Below are 17,543 nucleotides of genomic sequence, written 5' to 3' on the forward strand. Positions count from 1 at the left end.
CAGCATCATCACACGTAAAATGATGAGTGGTTCTCATCCAGGGAGGGAGTGGTTCAAATACATACATGCCTACCTTTTCTGCCTCACTCACAGATACAAAGATCTGACCTCCTCAAAGATGCTATTGTCAATGACTACGTACCACCCACAGGTGAAGAAGAAAAACTAGTAGGGATTGGGGCAGGGGTTGTGCTTACTAGATGGCAAAAGCTCTCTAAAGGCAGTGGCTTTATATTAGCAGCAGGGTCTCCTTTTAAGCTTAATTTCTCTTTTTTTTTTTTTTTTTTTTGAGCTTAATTTCTCAATGGAAGGTGAGGACTGGGACAGCTGGCATCCTATCTCAATGTCGGGGGTGATGGAGGGGGTTCTAAGAATTTGAATACTGGCAAGGCCAAACCACGATGATTCCAGATTGTACTCTGGAGACTACTCTTCTCTATTTGCCCCAGAACCACCATCAGATGAGGAGAAACATCACAACAACTGCAGAAAACTGCAGACAACTAGAAGTCATTCTTAAAGAGATTTAATTATTTGAAGTGCATAAAAGGGGAGAGTACATTTAAATCTCTGCTATATCACAAACTGCTGTTTTTGTTGTTGTTTTATTAAAGACCCACCAGTTTTACTCATCTTCAGGTTTATGGCTATAGAATGTGGGGAAAACAAAAATTGGCAACAGAATAGGAAAAAGCAAAAGTCCATTCATCAGAATGTCTTCTCCAGTGCAGAAGAGAGCCCTTTAAAAAAGAAAAGCAAGGAAAATAGTTATGGGCTATCCACAGCCGTAATGATAGCTACAGTTAGAAAGAAATGAGAAAGGAAACCAGGAGGCAGAGTCTGGGAATTCACAAGTCTCTTCTCAAGACATACACTAAACCCGGACCTCTATGAGGATTAATTTTCCTTAGATTTCCTTCCAACGTCTTAACCCTAAACCAAGTTCCCCTGTCAATTCACATATAATAAAGGCATCATTTCACAAGGAGGACTGATTTGAGGATTGAAGTGATTTGTCAACATTCGGAGAAAGCTTATTTTAAAAGAGCACGGCTTTAAAGATAGGTTCTAGTCCTTGAAGACAGAGGGGTTCTTTGTTAGTGAGGGCTGTAGGCATATGGCCCACCAAACAGAGCAGGACACAAAAGAAGAATCCCCTAATGTTGTTTGCAGGCTAACATCCACTGCTACTGCAACCTGGTTGGGCAGAGGCAAAAGCAAGCAGCCCCTTCTGGCTGTGCAACAGTAGAGGGGCAGAAGAAGCTGTGCTCTAATGGCTCTAAATAATCAGCATTTAGTGTTCTGTTAGGACGAAGGATTTATTCCACAATGTAAACTGTAACATTTGATACAAGCTACCAAAAAATAGGGGAGAAAGGAAGGGACAGGGAGAAAGCCAAAACACAGCTGTGGCAATTACTTACAGAGAGGTCTCTTTTCTACATCACTAGTTCATCAGTGACACTAGAAACTAGACATTTGTGTTCTGTACATCAATCAATCGCTAAAGCACCAACACACTGTTTGGAAGTTTGTTTTGTTTTGTTTTAATTCCAGCCACTGAAACCAACACAGAAGTTATTGCTCAGATAAATAAACCTAGTCTACCAGGAAAAAGAAAAGTGGATAAAGGAAAAGAAGAAACAAACAAAAACCCCCAAAGTGAAAAACTTAAAAATTTCCCCAATGTGGTAACAGAGTAAACAAGGGAGGGTTTCCTCAAATGAGGATTTACTGGAATTTCTGGTAGGTGCCCTTTTGGGCACTGGAAGTGAGTTGGACTCTTAAGCTGGTAAATCCCAGAGAGAGGTAAAATTTTAATGCTGTACATGAAAAGGTGCAAGCTTCAATGCCTTCAAATTGGTGGGAACCCCTGCAAAAAACAGTCAGCTTTTCAAACCTCAACAACCACAAATAGCTCTTAAGGAAAAAATACAAAAAGTGTCAAAAATTTTTTTAGTTGTTTTTTCTTTTCTTCAAAGAGTCCTGGAAAAATGATCCCATAATGAATAGAAATAGCACCGTTTACAGGCTGGCTTGAGTACCAGTCCTGTAGCTTTGCTGAGATTTGAAGAAATCCTCTTGGTTGGAGTCCTGAATTACATTAAGTAGGGGGGTATCTGTTTTTTTTTTACTTTCGGCTTGGTGCGTCCTTCACAGTACAGCGCACACAGATGTAGTCTTCTTTCTCTGCCATCTCTGGGGAGACACCAACACAGACCTGATGAAACCACTGATTGCAGCTGCCATCACACTGGACCCAGTCCACCTGGTTACAAAGAGCAGGAAGATGGGGTTTTCAGAGGAAAAAAATGGATTCAAAATTGGGCAGGCCAGCCTCAAGAAATTCAGGCCGTTTGCCAATAACGGCCACTGTCTCACCACCGGGACCTCTGGCACAACAGCTAAGCCAAATGAGTGTAGCTGGCCCCCTAGCCAAAGCAACCGAATCAAAGTCATTCTTCAAGTCGTGTCTGCTTTGGGGTTAAGACAGCGCTGCCCTGTGATAAGTAAGCCACAGGGCATCACATCAGCATCCCTCCCACCTTCTTAGCGCCGGGAAGGTGAAAGCTGGAAGAGCAAGAAAAGGAAAAAGGGAAGAACAAGAGTTTCTTCAAGAAAAGGGAGGAGACCCAGGAACGATGGTAAAAGCAGAGATATCAGTGGGGGAAGGGCTGAGCAATCCATTCAGATCAGCTCAAAGCAGATAAGCAGAGGAGAAAGACCCAGCGAGATGAGGTCTAGCTTACAGGGTTTCTGAGTTAAGGGAAAGCATGTCCTCTATGGCCCAAACCTCACTGACCTCATCTCCTTCTGGCTGCAGGCAGCTCACAGCTGGGCAGATGGCATCTTCATCCTCAGAGTCTTCCTGTTCAGAATAGGATGTGTCTGAGGGCAGGGAATGAGTTTCAGCAGAACGAACTAATTCATAGCTACGCTCTCTCTCTAACTTGAAATTGTTCATGTCCTTGGGGTGGCTCAGTTTGATTTTCTTCTTTTTGGGGGTCCGCATTTTCTTAACTCGTTCCCACCGCTCACTGGAGAGGCCCTCTCTTTCCAGGCGTCTCTTCAGTTTTCTCTCAAGACTGTTAATTCCATCTCGCTTCCCTCGGCAACAGTCATTCTGGGTGGAAGATAGGAAAGTTCAATTTTAGCCTATGGTTCACCTATTACTAAAACTAATGAAGCTAAAGAGAGCACGTAAATTAGAAATCAGATGATCCCCCAATTTACACACAAAAAAATACTGCATCTTAACCACTCCCTTCCCAGTCTTATAGAAGACAACCAGTTTGGGTTTAACATACTTCCTTTCCCTGTCACTGTTAGTGCTACGAAAGGATCACCGGAAAAAGTAATGTTAAAGATGTGATTAGCCTTCAAATTAGCCAACCAATACCAGAAGATGGAGAAGTGCCCACTAAGAGTCTTCCTTTCACCAAATGCCTGAATGACTGACTACTCTGTAGTTTGTCTAGGTGTTTATGTCTATCCTTTGACTGATAGGCTCCTGAGGAACCACACTAATAATCTTCCTTCTTGAAGGATGTACACCCCCACACCATATAGGAGTAAGGTGCATTAACTGAATACATTCAATGATCGTGCCATACTACTTGGTATCACAATGAAAAATGAAATTCTAAATGTCAACATCAGCCCTCATGCTATCTTTAGTGAAGTTCTTCCCTAATTTGGCTTCAGGCTTCCTAGCAGACTTCTTTTTTTTTTTTTTTTTTTTTTGAGACGGAGTCTTGCTCTGTCGCCCAGGCTGGAGTGCAGTGGCCGGATCTCAGCTCACTGCAAGCTCCGCCTCCTGGGTTTATACCATTCTCCTGTCTCAGCCTCCTGAGTAGCTGGGACTACAGGCGCCCGCCACCGCGCCCGGCTAGTTTTTTTGTATTTTTTAGTAGAGACGGGGTTTCACCATGTAAGCCAGGATGGTCTCGATCTCCCGACCTCGTGATCCGCCCGTCTCGGCCTCCCAAAGTGCTGGGATTACAGGCGTGAGCCACTGTGCCCAGCCCCTAGCAGATTTCTATCCTAACTATATTCTCAGGGGCGTTAAATGTGATGGGTCGGTGAGTTCATTAGAAGGAAGTGGCAGCAGCCGCAGTATCCTTAACTATGTTAAGAAACAGGACATTAAGGAGTATCCTTCAGGTAAGTCAACATTCAAAATGGGTCATCCTCAGTCTAATCACCCAGTGCTCACACCAGCTGCCTGGTTATGTTTGGAGGAGTAAAAGCAAGCAGACCCCCACCCCAGACTGTGCCTTGCCACAGAAGCCTCTGACACTCACCTTCTCACTGCTGGGTCTCACTGGTGAGCTTCGGTCAGTCTGCTGAGCAGGGCTTGGCTTCGCAAGTAAAGTCTGGTAAAGTTCCTGAATTTCAGGAAGGGATACCTGGAGCAGCTGGGCTTCCATCAACAGTTCATTCACTTCTGGACTAACGCCTGTAAAACACCAGACCAAATCAAAATAACAACAAAGGGTGTTTCACATTCACATTTGGGTTTATGAGACAAATAGAAGGACTGTCCCTAATACCACTACTACCCTCTCCTTCTTATATTACAAATTACCTTCAGTTGAAGTGAGGTTTACTTAATGTGCCTAAAGCCACAATATAATAAACAGAGCCAAAACTAGATTTCCTAAGTCTTTGATTACTAGTATTAATTATACACTGAATCCCCTTCTCATTTAACTTATTGCGAACGCAGAAAAAACTGTACTTCTGCCTTGATGGCTTCTAACGGAAAGCACAGAAACAAACTGATGGCCACAGCATGAACAATCTGAGTAGATCAAGGAGGTCTAACCACATTACTGGACACACATTGAGATGCTATGACTAAGGATCAGGATTCTAGTAAATGTGGATTATCCCTAAGATTCTCAAGTCTCCTAAGTAATGAAGCAACAAGGGAGCCCATGACTAGCATCTGACTTAACAGCTTGGTGTTGATGAGGACAATGGATATAAAGTCTTCCTCTCTGTTCCTTTGCATTTATAAGCCTTCAAATAGGATCCCTTCCCTATTTTGCAAATATGTAATAGCTTATATCCTACATTACAGCATAAAGTCTTTTTTTATGGTACTTGATCATCTATAACAAAAACCTAGTAATACAAGATCACTCATTAGTATCCAGCCTTCAACATAACAACAAAATACAAACCATGGAGGGGGATACAACTTCGTCCAGTAGAGAAGGGAGAGTGCAAATATGAGGTTCTGTTGTCCCAGTCATCAGGCAAGGAAAATGATGTTGTGCCAGGAGGTTGAGATACCTAATGGAGGGAAAATGTTTTATAATAAAATCTCCTCAGGATTAAAAATACTCCCATTAGTCCAATGACAGTAGGTTGCATTACCCAGGCAGGCAACCAGGAAAAAAAAAAAAAAAAAAAAAACAAACTTGATTTTCCCCTGCTGAAGAGTCTTATGGCATTTCAGAACTGGCCAAATCAACTTTTATCTTCCTAAATACCAAGCCTTTACTCTTTCCAGTTTTACTTGGACTGATTTCAGGGGTGTAAAGAAGACCATTGGGAAATAAGCCACTTTCTCGGTGTGAGAACAGATCACACAGCCTTTTAATCCTTTTCTAATTCTCCTTATTGAAGGTTAAAATACAATAAACACGTATGTACCCCTTCGAGTAAATCAAATGTCAGAAATCATCCATAACCACTTTCCTATCTTCCTTAGTGTTTTATATTAAAGGAGCCAGGGGAAACACTCCTTTGACCATGGATTAATATAATAGTTGTGTCCTTTTCCTTTACTAAGAAGGGTAAACTCCTAGCACATCCTGGGTAAAGAACACCAATGACTCCACTTTGGGAGTGTGCACAATGCCACAACTCATCTATGCAACAAATATTTAATTCATCATCTATGTGTCAGGCACTATATTTCAGAAGCCTGCAAAGAAATAAAAAACCAAGGAAATAAATATGACAGACTGTTTTGGGTGTTTTTTTTTTTTTTTTTTTTGGTCTTCATCTTATCAACAATGTAACTCATATAATCCATGTGTCTGTGCTCATATGGCACAAGAGAGTTGTGGTATCTCTGGTACGGAGATGTTTAGCAAATTTAAAAACCATCAGATTAACCTCATAAAGATTGAATACTGCCTTCCTGATTGTACTTTTCTATTGTCTTCACATTCTTTTACTGCAGCCACCTATGGAAGATGACAGAAAACTCTGCCCACCCAGTGATGGTCAAAAGAATCTGGCTTTTGGCAGAAAGATCACAAATGGTGTATAACCCAGGAGCTTTCCTCTGAAATAACACAGTGCTCAAACACTTCTTCCAAAAAATATGTTCCCTTAAAGGGCAAAAAGAGATGAAAGGCAGGAAGTGTTTTCCCTTTCTACTAACTGACTTACATGAGAAGAAGCAGGGTAAAAAACTTTTTAGTGAAGCAAAGACTTAAAGGAACATCATAGACATATACGTAAGACACATATGGGTCAGCACACATATAAATGAAAAAATCATTGGTATCTGTGAAAAGCTAAATATGTGCTCTATAGAAAGAGTGCCTGAGAAACAACTTCTATTAGGAGCAGAGGAAACTAAAAGAATATGTTGTACCTGCTGCATGGTCTTGAAGTGGGAAGCTACAGGTAAAGTGGGTGCTGTTAACAGTAAAGTGATCACCAAGGGAATAGCAATACCAAAGCTACAGGTTCGAGAGAAAGATACAGAGCTTTGCAAATTCCAACAACCCAATAAGGAAAGTCCAGATTCACCTTGTTTGTGTCTGACACCTGTCCTGCTGAGGCCTGCCATCTGCTATATAATAGTCCTGAGCCCACTCGATCTTGCACAAATTTAAGATTCCCTGACGAAAGCAGTTGCTGGGCTCTGTGCTGCCAGTTCACGGTTCTTTCAATCATATATCGAAGTGCATCTCCCTCAGGAAGGCGAACTCGGATACGCTGAAGGGAGGCGAGCAGGGGCAGAATTTTCTCTAATGGAGGTTTCTCTGACCTCCGACAATGGGGACAAAGCCAGATTCGGGGGCCCTGTGAAATACTGGGTACCGCCACACAACTGGTGTGGAAAGCATCCCTGCAGAGTTCACATTGAATCATAGGGGCAGCTGGGGCCTTCTGACATAGGCAGATTTTTACATCCACATCTTGGACAGGTGACAGCAATTTCCCTTCGTTGGCAAGTCTGAGAGACTGCAAGGCTTCCATTTCCCTTAGGCGAGCTTCCCCGAGAGTTGCCATCTGAAAAAAAGAGTTAACAATCAAGGATGATGTCCTAGATAACTTGGCCTTCCCCTAAAACGCAAAGTCCTGGTGGTTAAGAGCATGGGATCCTGAGTAAATTACCTGTATTCAAATCCTCACTCTGCCTCATACTAAGCTGTGTGAGTGACATGGTGCCACGTATTCCATTGTGGCTAAATTTCTGCATGTGTAAAATGGAGGTGATAATAGTGTCCCCACCTCACAGGGCTGAGATGACAGTTAAGTGAGAGATGTGGGATAGGACACTCTTTGCTTGGCACACAGTAAACAAGTTCTCAAAAAATCTGTCACAGTTAAAAAACCATTTCCAATCATCACATCTATCCGCTTTCAGATCCATCACGATTCACCAGATGAAGCACCCTTACAAGGGCAGAATAAACTCTCCATTATCTCTATTTAAAAAAAAAAAAAAAAAAAAAAGATCTAAAAGCAAATCAGGTAAAGACCTTTGGTATATTAAAAAAAACCACTTCTTTTGTAAATATAATACACAGGTAATATGTGTGGGTTATATGATAACAAGGTAACTTCTCAAAGCTTAGAGATGGAAAGCAAATGACTAACCTTTGAGTTCTACCATAAATTAACAGATAATATGTAGGGAGAATTCTTAAACCAGGGGTCTACAGACAGATGGGCACAGACTAAAATCTATGAAAGATACTGCACATAAAGTTTCAAACCAACATATAAACATCTCAGGAGGGTGACTGTAACTTTCAGTTAGTCTTTATAAAAACAAACCACAGATGGAATGGAGGACCTCTGATGGCAGAAATCTGTCTAGAACCTGACTGAATATACAAACATACACTAAAGACTTTATCTGTGTCAAAATACCTAAATAAATCAAGGCAACCCATGTCTATTGCAAGAGGTCCGGCAGTTACAAAGAAATCAATGGGAGAAGGTGCCTGGATCCACAGATGAACCCATTCAATCCATTCCCAGTAGCAGGTATACAGTCCCACTCTAGAACGGGCAATGCTTCGTGCCATTAAAAGCATCACATATCTATCCCTTTTTAATCCTGATAAGGTGCTTAATGTGTAACATTAGTTACACATTGCTTCGTCTCCTTGAAACTATCATCTTTGAATCAACAGTATGTTGAATCAGAGATTTAAGGTCTTCTAGATGAGTATCAAAGTATCCAGTAAACTTTTAAATGTACTTCTTAACTGTAAACTAATAAATTGGCACTGCAGTTTCATATATCTATTCATATTAGTTGCAATATATTCAGTTAGCATTCCTGGATCAACCCACAGGCACTAACAAGACTGTTTCTGTGTCTGCTAGTCCCTGACTGGGAAGCCTACCCTGAATCTTTCGCACCTCTATGCATCTTACCATTCAAAACTCTTAACGCTTGACAATTTTCAAAAAGTCTTTTTAGTAAAACTGAACACTTTCAATTTACTCTACTTGCCTTCTCCAAATTCCTATAAACCAGAGAGGGTCAGAAATTATTCTTCCCAATAACACAGAAAGGAGAAGAAAAAAACCCCTACATACAGCTGAAGCAGTCTCTTTGCTTTCAGTTAAAGCTCTCTCCAGGTCACTCAGACTCTCTAATTTGGTGCTTTTTTTCTTTCCATTTGGCAAGGGCTCCTTTAACTTTCTCTGCTTCCTTTTCAATCCCAAAAGGCCAATATCACATCGAGGACACAGCACCTAATGTGGGACAAAGCACAACCAACAGTAAAATAAATTTCAGATAAAGCATTAGGTAGGAAGTCCCAAAATAAAAGCCTAAGCAGTAAAAAGGATGTGCATTTCTTAGTATTGAAGATTTTCTTTGGAACGTGCAACCCTCAGACTCTCCTTTACAAGAGGAGGAGGAAGACTCTTATGAGATCGACTGATTCCTGATTCAATTAAGTAACAAGTAAAAAATGTGATATATACTGACTGATCCCAGTCATGATGCACAAGGAACAGGTAAAGCACTTTTAAAAGATGGGGGAGATCATTTATCAGGCTTACGAAATTCAGGTGGGTGAAACATGGCCAAGTTTAAGAGTTCAATTTCAACACAGAGGAATTTCACCCAGTAGGAAAAAATTTTCTTCTTTAAGATACTGTTATCCTAAATGAACCAAGAAAACATTTAAAGGTTGCTCCACCAGAAGATTAGAAGAATCTCCCTGGCTTTACTGGAAGAACAACTCACAGAATATAGATTAATCTGTGATGTCATCTTTGCATGTGATGAACTGCATGTTTTACCAAACTAGGAGATCTAAGGTCTTGCAGATGAGCTGGTTGTAAACTTACCTCTAAGAGAGAATATGGAGAATTCTCAGTCAAGAATGTATTAACAGCACATTCTTTCCAAGCCTGAACCTCAGCTACTAGGGATTCCAGTCTTGGCAAAGAATTCAGATGTACCGGGATAGATCGGCCTCGTGTAACAAGTTCTATGAGTGTGTCTAACACTGGCACACGTCCTCCAGCCTAATATATCAAGGAAAATCACAGCAGTTTAGAAAAAAGAACACTTCTATGAAAAACAGGAAAAGCATAAATCAGATTGGTTCACTGAGTACTTCAGATTACTCCATGATCTCAACATGCTAAATTCACAAATGTCAACCTGCCAGCTGACCAATAATGTTGGGGGTAGAAGTGACACTTAGAGAACCTAGTTTGGTCTTTTGTTGGTGGTGGTGTTTTGTTTTGTTTTTTTTCTTTTTTTTTCTTTTTTCTTCTTTTTTAAGACAGAGTATCACTCTTGCCCAGTCTGGAATGCAGCGGTGCAATCTCAGCTCACTGCAACCTCTACCTCCTGGGTTCAAGCAATTCTCCCACCTCAGCCTCCCAAAGTGCTGGGATTATAGTGAGCCACTGTGCCGGGCCTAGAGAACCTAGTATATGCTAGACTCTAAGGATACAAATGTGAACATGGCATATACTGTGGTCCCTTTGTTCTATTTATACCCTTCTAAATTCACTCATCACATTGATCCCTATTGATAGTTTGAAAAAAATTTCAGCAGAAATGAAGGTTTGTAGAAACTCAAGACTTTCATATGGAATTATACAAATAAAAAGCAACAAAACAATATTTTACCCCAATCCACTCATCAATGATTAAAGCAACTCAATATAAATTATTCAGGAAACTAAAATAGAAGTTGAGACAGCGCAGTGGTTCTCAAACTTTAGCATACATAAGAATCATCTGGAAGGCTTGTTTAAACACAGCTTCCTTAGTCCTATCCCCAAATATTCTAATTCAGTGGGTCAGAGAAAGGTCCATAAATTTGCACTTCTGACAAGTTCCCAGGTGAAGCTGCTGTTGCCAATGCTAATACTGCTGGTCTGGGAACTGTATTTTTAGAAAAAGATAGCCAAACTAGAAGGAGAGTAAAAGCATTAGGTTATGGAGGATGAAATGCATCGGTGTTGCTCTAACACAATGTAAAACTTAGCATCACTGATGTCAGGTCATCCAGATATGTCTCCTGTTGTGATGCAATATAGAATATACAGTATTACCTCACATTTTAATGCATTATATTAAAAAATGTTTAACTTGGATGCACCAGGGCTTTAAAACTAACTTCCAATTTATAGAAAATACACAGAATAGAACACTCCACAAAGAAACCACCAAACAAATCCAGAAGGTGGAGTATACCACAGGATAACTGTCTAGTCAGTCACATGAGAAAAACTGTGGTAGGGAGGAAAACGCTACAAGATCAAAAGAAACTTAAAGAGATGCCAATTAGGTGCAATATGTGTTCCTGGGTTAGACAAACAGCCATAAGGGACATTTTTGGGACAACTAGGGAAGACTCGGTAGGTTATTTTGCTGCCTTTGATATTTATTCTTAGAGGATTAAAACTGTTAGGGCATAAATGTTCTGATGGACACTTAAGAATGTGACTCATAAATTAATGCTATTCCTATGGTATTTAATTTAGAAATCCGAGTGCTTCCTATGTGTAAAGCAGAATACTGCCTAACATTTTAAAATAAATAAGCCACTAAATAGAAAATAGTTCCTTGTTGTTAGTCATGTCTATTAGCCCTTAAATATATGATTCAAAAAAAAGGTAGGCCACTTTTTCAGGAATGAAGCAAAACTTGCCTTTTGCCCTTAATGGCACTGTTACAAACATAGTAAAAGTAGCATATACATATAAAATATGAAGGAAATAAACTCATCCAGAAGCATGCCCTTGCTTTCTGATTTTATATGCCAACCTCTCCTTATTGCCATGACCTCACCTTCTGGCTGCTAGCAATCATGGAATAAAAAGGAGGACCATGACTAAAACTAATTACTACAGTACCAACTATCATTGACAAGTGCCTGCATCTAAAACTCATTAAAGAAGTTTACGACCATAGTAAATACTTTGTTTCTTTTTTGTTTTTGTTTTTTTTTTTTTTGGCTTGCTGGAGTCAGTCCTTAATTATGTAATCTCCTCAAACAATATATCTTCTTTTCCCTATTAACAAGAACAGATGCCCAGATGCAAACATTTGTCTAGAATTGTCCTATCTGGTACTTCTTGTTAGCAACTAGCCAATTAGCACCACTTAAAATTACACAAATATTCAGAAAGCCAGATAGTATTTTTATTTCTAGAATTTGAAGACTTCAACAAAACAGAACTTGAGACTTTTTTTTCTCAATAGGTCAGTAACACCTATTAGTTTATGATGATAAGAGATAAGGGAAGACATCCCCCATCAAACACTTTTCAAATTAAAGTCATTCAGTCAGTTGTCTGAAAACTGGGAAAATCATATTAAATAATGCATTCTTTTTGTACCCTAACAATGCTACAAGTGACCTTAGTTCTTTTTTTAAACTTATATACAGGTCAGTAAGCATAACATCTAGCATAAAACCACAAATACTTGGTGGAAATGACTTTAGATACTTTGGAACTGGATAGGTTTTTATTTCTTTTGTAGGGTTGGGAGGGTAATTTAAAGTCACTACTTCATGAAAATCCTGGGCCTTGGGGCTTAGTTTGGGCATTTAGTCACATAACTAGATTCGTTGAATCTGCTATTACTGATTGTCTGAACTTCAAAGTTGTGGACAAGCCAACAAGAGGTAATCACACTTACCAAAGAGTAGAAAACTACTTTCTCTCACTACTTCATTGTTAGCTCTTTTGCTTCAATCTGCAGTCAAGTACTCAAGTTTGGTATGAAAGACTCCCCAGCTCCCAGAAAAAGTTGGTGACACTGTCTAAGCTTTAAATATTTGAGACAACTGGTCAGGATAATAGCTGGTAAGTGCATCCAAATAAGTATGAATAGAATTAGTCTTCTGGTCAACCCCTACTGAAACTGTGCAGCGAGATCCAACATATTATTCTTCACAACTTTCCAATATTGCTCTTTCTGGATGCACTTACACATTCTATATATACTTTTTAAAACCAACCTGCAGGGCCTCTACATCCTGAAGCCAGTCTCTGGCTCTCTGCACTGAGTCTTTCAGAGCCGCACCATTGGGCAGATATGCGGGGATCTCTTCAATTTCCCTTACTGCCGTAGCAAGGCTATTCAATGAATGCCGTGGCCTACAAAATGCAAACAAAGACTTCTTAGTATTTTATATGATGGTTCATTTTTCTTTAAATGGTTACCAAAAAGACTAGCATTTCAAAGGAAATTCAGTATGGCAAAAAAATTTTTTCAAACGGCATTGTCTGTTCCTGTTGAAAATTATCTGCACTGTTTTCTTGCAGAACAGTACCTACTGACTCTCAGACATTTCTCTGTAAGACTCCTTGGAACCATATTTATTAACTGTGAGTTTAAACAGCTTCACCTATTTGTAAATATTTTCCTCTCTCGAAGACAGGATATTAACAGGATCCAGGGAAATTTTATTAAACCAACTCTAGAAAAGGTATATCCAATTGAATTATTCATTTTATAATCAGTAAAATAAGAAAAATTAACATTCTTTTATTCAGGTCCCAAAGCAGCTCCAAATATCTCAGCTATTTCTACATGTCTTCCACATTAATAACCTCAGCTACTAAGCACGTGCCATACACCAATTGTTTAAGATAGAGGTAACGGTCCAACCTTCCCAAAGAAAGAGAAGTCTGCTTTTTCACCTGGCCTTGAGGAGACTCTTGGCTTTGTCGTCCCAGTGCTCTGACACTGTGAGCAGTTCCTGCAGCCGGGCCATAGCCTTCTCCACTGCTGAATACGGGGCCAGCCCTACCCCTAGGTCTATGAGACGTCTCATATCATCTAAAGTAAGGGAGCTGGGGTCTAGGCAAGCTTGCTGCACCTCTTCCAGCCAACGGGCCTGTTCCAAACGGATACGCATCTCAGCAAGCTGTGGAAGTTCAACATCAAATTCAAAGCTGACATCTAGCAAGTCCTGCAGCTCCGCAGCACTAGGCATTTCCTCAGACAGTAGTTTCTGACTATGCTGTTGAAAATCTTCTACACGATTCAAGAGATCCTAAAAAAATACACAGGTTATTGCATTAAAACAGTAATTTCAGTAATTGGCTTCTTTCAAACTTAGAATCTTAAATTCATATTCACTGAGATACTCTAACATCTCATTTAATTTTAGTAATAATATAGGTAAATAAGATAATACATAAGCCAATTGACAGCAAACACTAAGCAACTATAACGGAGACCTTATCCCAACTTGAACTAGCTGAGGTCACTTTCTTTCTTTTTTTTCTGCAACCTCTGCCTCCCAGGTTCAATCGATTCTCCTGCTTCCAGCCTCCTGAGTAGCTGGGACTACAGGCACGTGCCACCATGCCCGGCTAATTTTTGTATTTTTAGTAGAGATGGAGTGTCACCATATTGGACAGGCTGGTCTTGAACTCCTGACCTGGTGATCCGCATGCCTCAGCCTCCCAAAGTGCTAGGGTTACAGGGTTACAGGTGTGAGCCACCATGCCCAGCCAAGGTCACTTTCAAAGGAAAAATTTCCAAATTTATTTCCCCTCTGTGGGCCTACTATTATAATCTCTTTATATACACATACCACTCAATGTGTTATTAAAAGCATCTGCAAATAAATGTACATACTAATCATCAAAGATTACTTAGTAATGTCAATCAAGTTTATATACAAAATACAGCATTACCAAAGTATTCTCCCACACATCCCTCTGTGGTTACCTTTAGCAATGGTGTCTGACTGAGGACACATGGAAGAGCATACAGCTGTGTTACAAACTGCCGGAGCTCATTCACTGTCAACTGATTTTGGGATTTCCCTCCACCAGATCGATATCTATAAAGACAAAGGCCCAAGGAAGCCATATAAGAATATATATATATGTCCACCACACCCAGGTGGTCACAGAAATTCAAGACAGAAGGAGTCACAACAGGTTTCCAAACATAGGTGCCAAAGAATCCAAACTCAGTCAGAAGCACATACCTAGTTTGCCTTTTGCCATTAAGCAATTGCTGCGCAACAGAGGCACACTTCTCTGCATCCTGTGTGACTAGGCGAAGGTGTCGCAAAAGATCATTGTCTGGGAATTTCTTCATTTCAGATTCTTCAATTAAAGCCTTGAAGCTGACAAGGCCTAGGAATGAAGAAAAAGTCATATTTTCTGTAATCATTAGGTTTATTACTACTGGTATGAAAATCAGAGGAGATTGGTTTTGTCAGTTCTTGTCTAGAAATGTAACTTCAAATTCTTGCAATGCTTTAAATTATTAATAAATTTGTTGATTTGATTTTTCCAGGGTGGTGGCTGAACATGGAGTTTTTTAAACAAGTGCCTACAGTTGAATTTAAATATAAAAATGCTAAGACCTGACATGTTTTAGGGCAGGTACAGTGGCTGACGCCTGTAAATCCCAGCAATTTGCGAGGCCAAGGCAGAAAGATCAGTTGAGGCCAGGAGTTCAAGACCAGCCTGGTCAACACAGCAAGATCTCATCTCTACAAAATTAAAGAACTTAGCCAGGCATGGTGGCACACAACTGTAGTTAACTATTTGTCAACCTAAAGCAGGATTACTTAAACCCAGGATTTCAAGGCTGCAGTGAGCCATGACCATGCCACTGCACTCCAGTCGAGATGACAAAGCAAGACCCTGTCTCAAAAAAAAAAAAAAAAAAAAAAACCTGGCATGTTTACAATAGACAAAAAGAAGAAAACAACTGACTTATGAAAGCAAAGTAAATATAAATCTTACTGTGTGGCTTGAACCACTTCTTCCTCCTGCATTTTATTCTACAGTTAGTGAGTAACTAGTGTGCTCAGTGACTAGAGCACAGTAGACTCAGAGACAATGATATTGCTCCTATCCCCTAAATAAAAGGGGGTGGAGTTATGTGTTGGGCTACAGAAATGAAAGCAAGTGAAAACACTCTGAAAGAGAAATGAAGTGGTACAAAAACAGACACACAGACCAATAGAACAGAATAGAGAACCCAGAAATAAAAATGCACACCTACAACTATCTGATCTTCAACTAATCTAACAAAAACAAGCAATGGAGAAAGGATTCCCTATTCAATAATTGGTGCTGGAATAACAGCTAGCCATATGCAGAAGATTAAAACCGGACCCCTTCCTTATACCATATACAAAAATTAACTCAAGAGGAATTAAAGACTTAAACGTAAAACCCAAAACTATAAAAACCCTGGGTGACAACCTAGAAATACCAGTCAGGAAGGACATAGGTACAGGCAAAGATTTCATGAAGATGCCAAAAGCAACTGCAACAAAAGCAAAAACTGACAAATGGGATCTAATTAAAGAGCTTCTGCACAGCAAAAGAAACTATCATCAGAGTGAACAGACAACCTAGAGAATGGAAGAAAATATTTGCAAACTGTGCATCTGACAAAGATCTAATATCCAGCATCTATAAGGAACTTAAACAAATTTACAAGAAAAAAATATTAAAAAGTAGGCAAAGGATACGAAAAGATACTTTTCAAAAGAAGACATACATATGGCCAACAATCGTATGAAAAAAAGCTCAAAATCACTGATCATTAGAGAAATACAAATCAAAACCACAATGAGAGGCTGGGTGTAGTGGCTCACGCCTATAATCCCAGCATTTTGGGAGGCCAAGGCGGGCAGATCACGAGGTCAGGAGTTCAAGGCCGGCCTGACCAACATGGTGAAACCCTGTCTCTACTAAAAATACAAAAATTAGTTGGGCATGTTGGCGTGTGTCTGAAGTCCCAGCTACTCAGGAGACTGAGGCAGGATAATTGCTTGAACCTGGGAGATGGAGGTTGCAGTGAGACGAGATCATGCCACTGCACTCCAGTCTGGGCGACAGAGTGAGACTCGGTCTCAAAAAATAAAAATAAATAAATAAATAAATAAACAAACACACACAATGAGATATCATCTCACACCAATCAGAATGGCTATTATTAAAAAGTCAAAAAGTAACAGATGCTGACAAGGTTGTGGAGAAAAAGGAACTCATACACTGTTGGCAGAAGTGTAAATTCATTCAACTATCGTGGAAAACAGTGTGGCGATTCTTCAAAGATCTAAAGACTGAAATATCATTTGACTGAGCAATGCCATTACTGGGCATATACCCAAAGGAATATAAATCACTCCATTATAAAGACACGTGCATGTGCATGTTCACTGCAACACTATTCACAATAGCAAAGACATAGAATCAACCTAAATACCCATCGATGATAAGACTGGATGAAGAAAAATGTGGTACATATACACCATGGAATACTATGTAGCCATAAAAAAGAATGAGCTCATGTCCTTTGCAGGAACATGGATAGAGGTGGAGGCAATTAGCAAACTAACACTAGGCACAGGAAAGCAAATACTGCATGTTCTCACTTATAAGTGGGAAGTAAATGATGAAAACACATGGATGCGTAGAGGGGAAGTAACACATGAACACATACAGGGGAACAACACACAGTGGAGCCTATTGGGAGGGTAGAGGGCAGGAGGAGGGAGAGGGTCCAGAAAAATAACTAATGGGTTATTAATAATAACCTGGGTGATGAAATAATCTGTACAACAAACTTGCACACGTACTCCTAAGCTGAAAAGTAAAAAACAAAAAACAAACTATATTTTCATAAGAAAAAAGAGATAAAAAGGGTAGTAGTGACTTTCAAAGGTAATGACAAGTGCCAGGGACCTTAACCTTAATTAGAACTAAGAAGTGATAAACTACTATTTCAGAGACTCCTGATTTAGTGTCATGCTGCCTTTGTCACAAGATGTTTTGGTTTTTTTTTTTTTTTTTTTTTTAAAGAA

At 39.8% G+C, this 17,543-nt stretch overlaps 1 protein-coding gene across 1 annotated transcript in view; it reads right to left on the bottom strand.

The window, feature by feature from the left end:
• Nucleotides 1-510: 510 nt before the first annotated feature.
• KDM5B (lysine demethylase 5B) overlaps nt 511-17,543 on the bottom strand; it is an 84,143-nt gene continuing 67,110 nt past the window's right edge. Inside the window, exons 17-27 of the mRNA XM_030930342.1 lie at nt 14,700-14,850; nt 14,435-14,549; nt 13,396-13,751; nt 12,711-12,849; nt 9,571-9,750; nt 8,809-8,967; nt 6,778-7,263; nt 5,190-5,301; nt 4,305-4,459; nt 2,804-3,124; nt 511-2,269 (exon numbers count right to left, since the gene is read on the bottom strand). Of these exons, the coding sequence (XP_030786202.1) occupies nt 2,132-2,269; nt 2,804-3,124; nt 4,305-4,459; nt 5,190-5,301; nt 6,778-7,263; nt 8,809-8,967; nt 9,571-9,750; nt 12,711-12,849; nt 13,396-13,751; nt 14,435-14,549; nt 14,700-14,850 (2,312 nt within the window). The 3' untranslated portion in view covers nt 511-2,131. The remainder of the gene's footprint in view (nt 2,270-2,803; nt 3,125-4,304; nt 4,460-5,189; nt 5,302-6,777; nt 7,264-8,808; nt 8,968-9,570; nt 9,751-12,710; nt 12,850-13,395; nt 13,752-14,434; nt 14,550-14,699; nt 14,851-17,543) is intronic.

This window comes from Rhinopithecus roxellana, chromosome 1, assembly GCF_007565055.1.
Source record: "Rhinopithecus roxellana isolate Shanxi Qingling chromosome 1, ASM756505v1, whole genome shotgun sequence".
NCBI lineage: Eukaryota > Metazoa > Chordata > Mammalia > Primates > Cercopithecidae > Rhinopithecus > Rhinopithecus roxellana.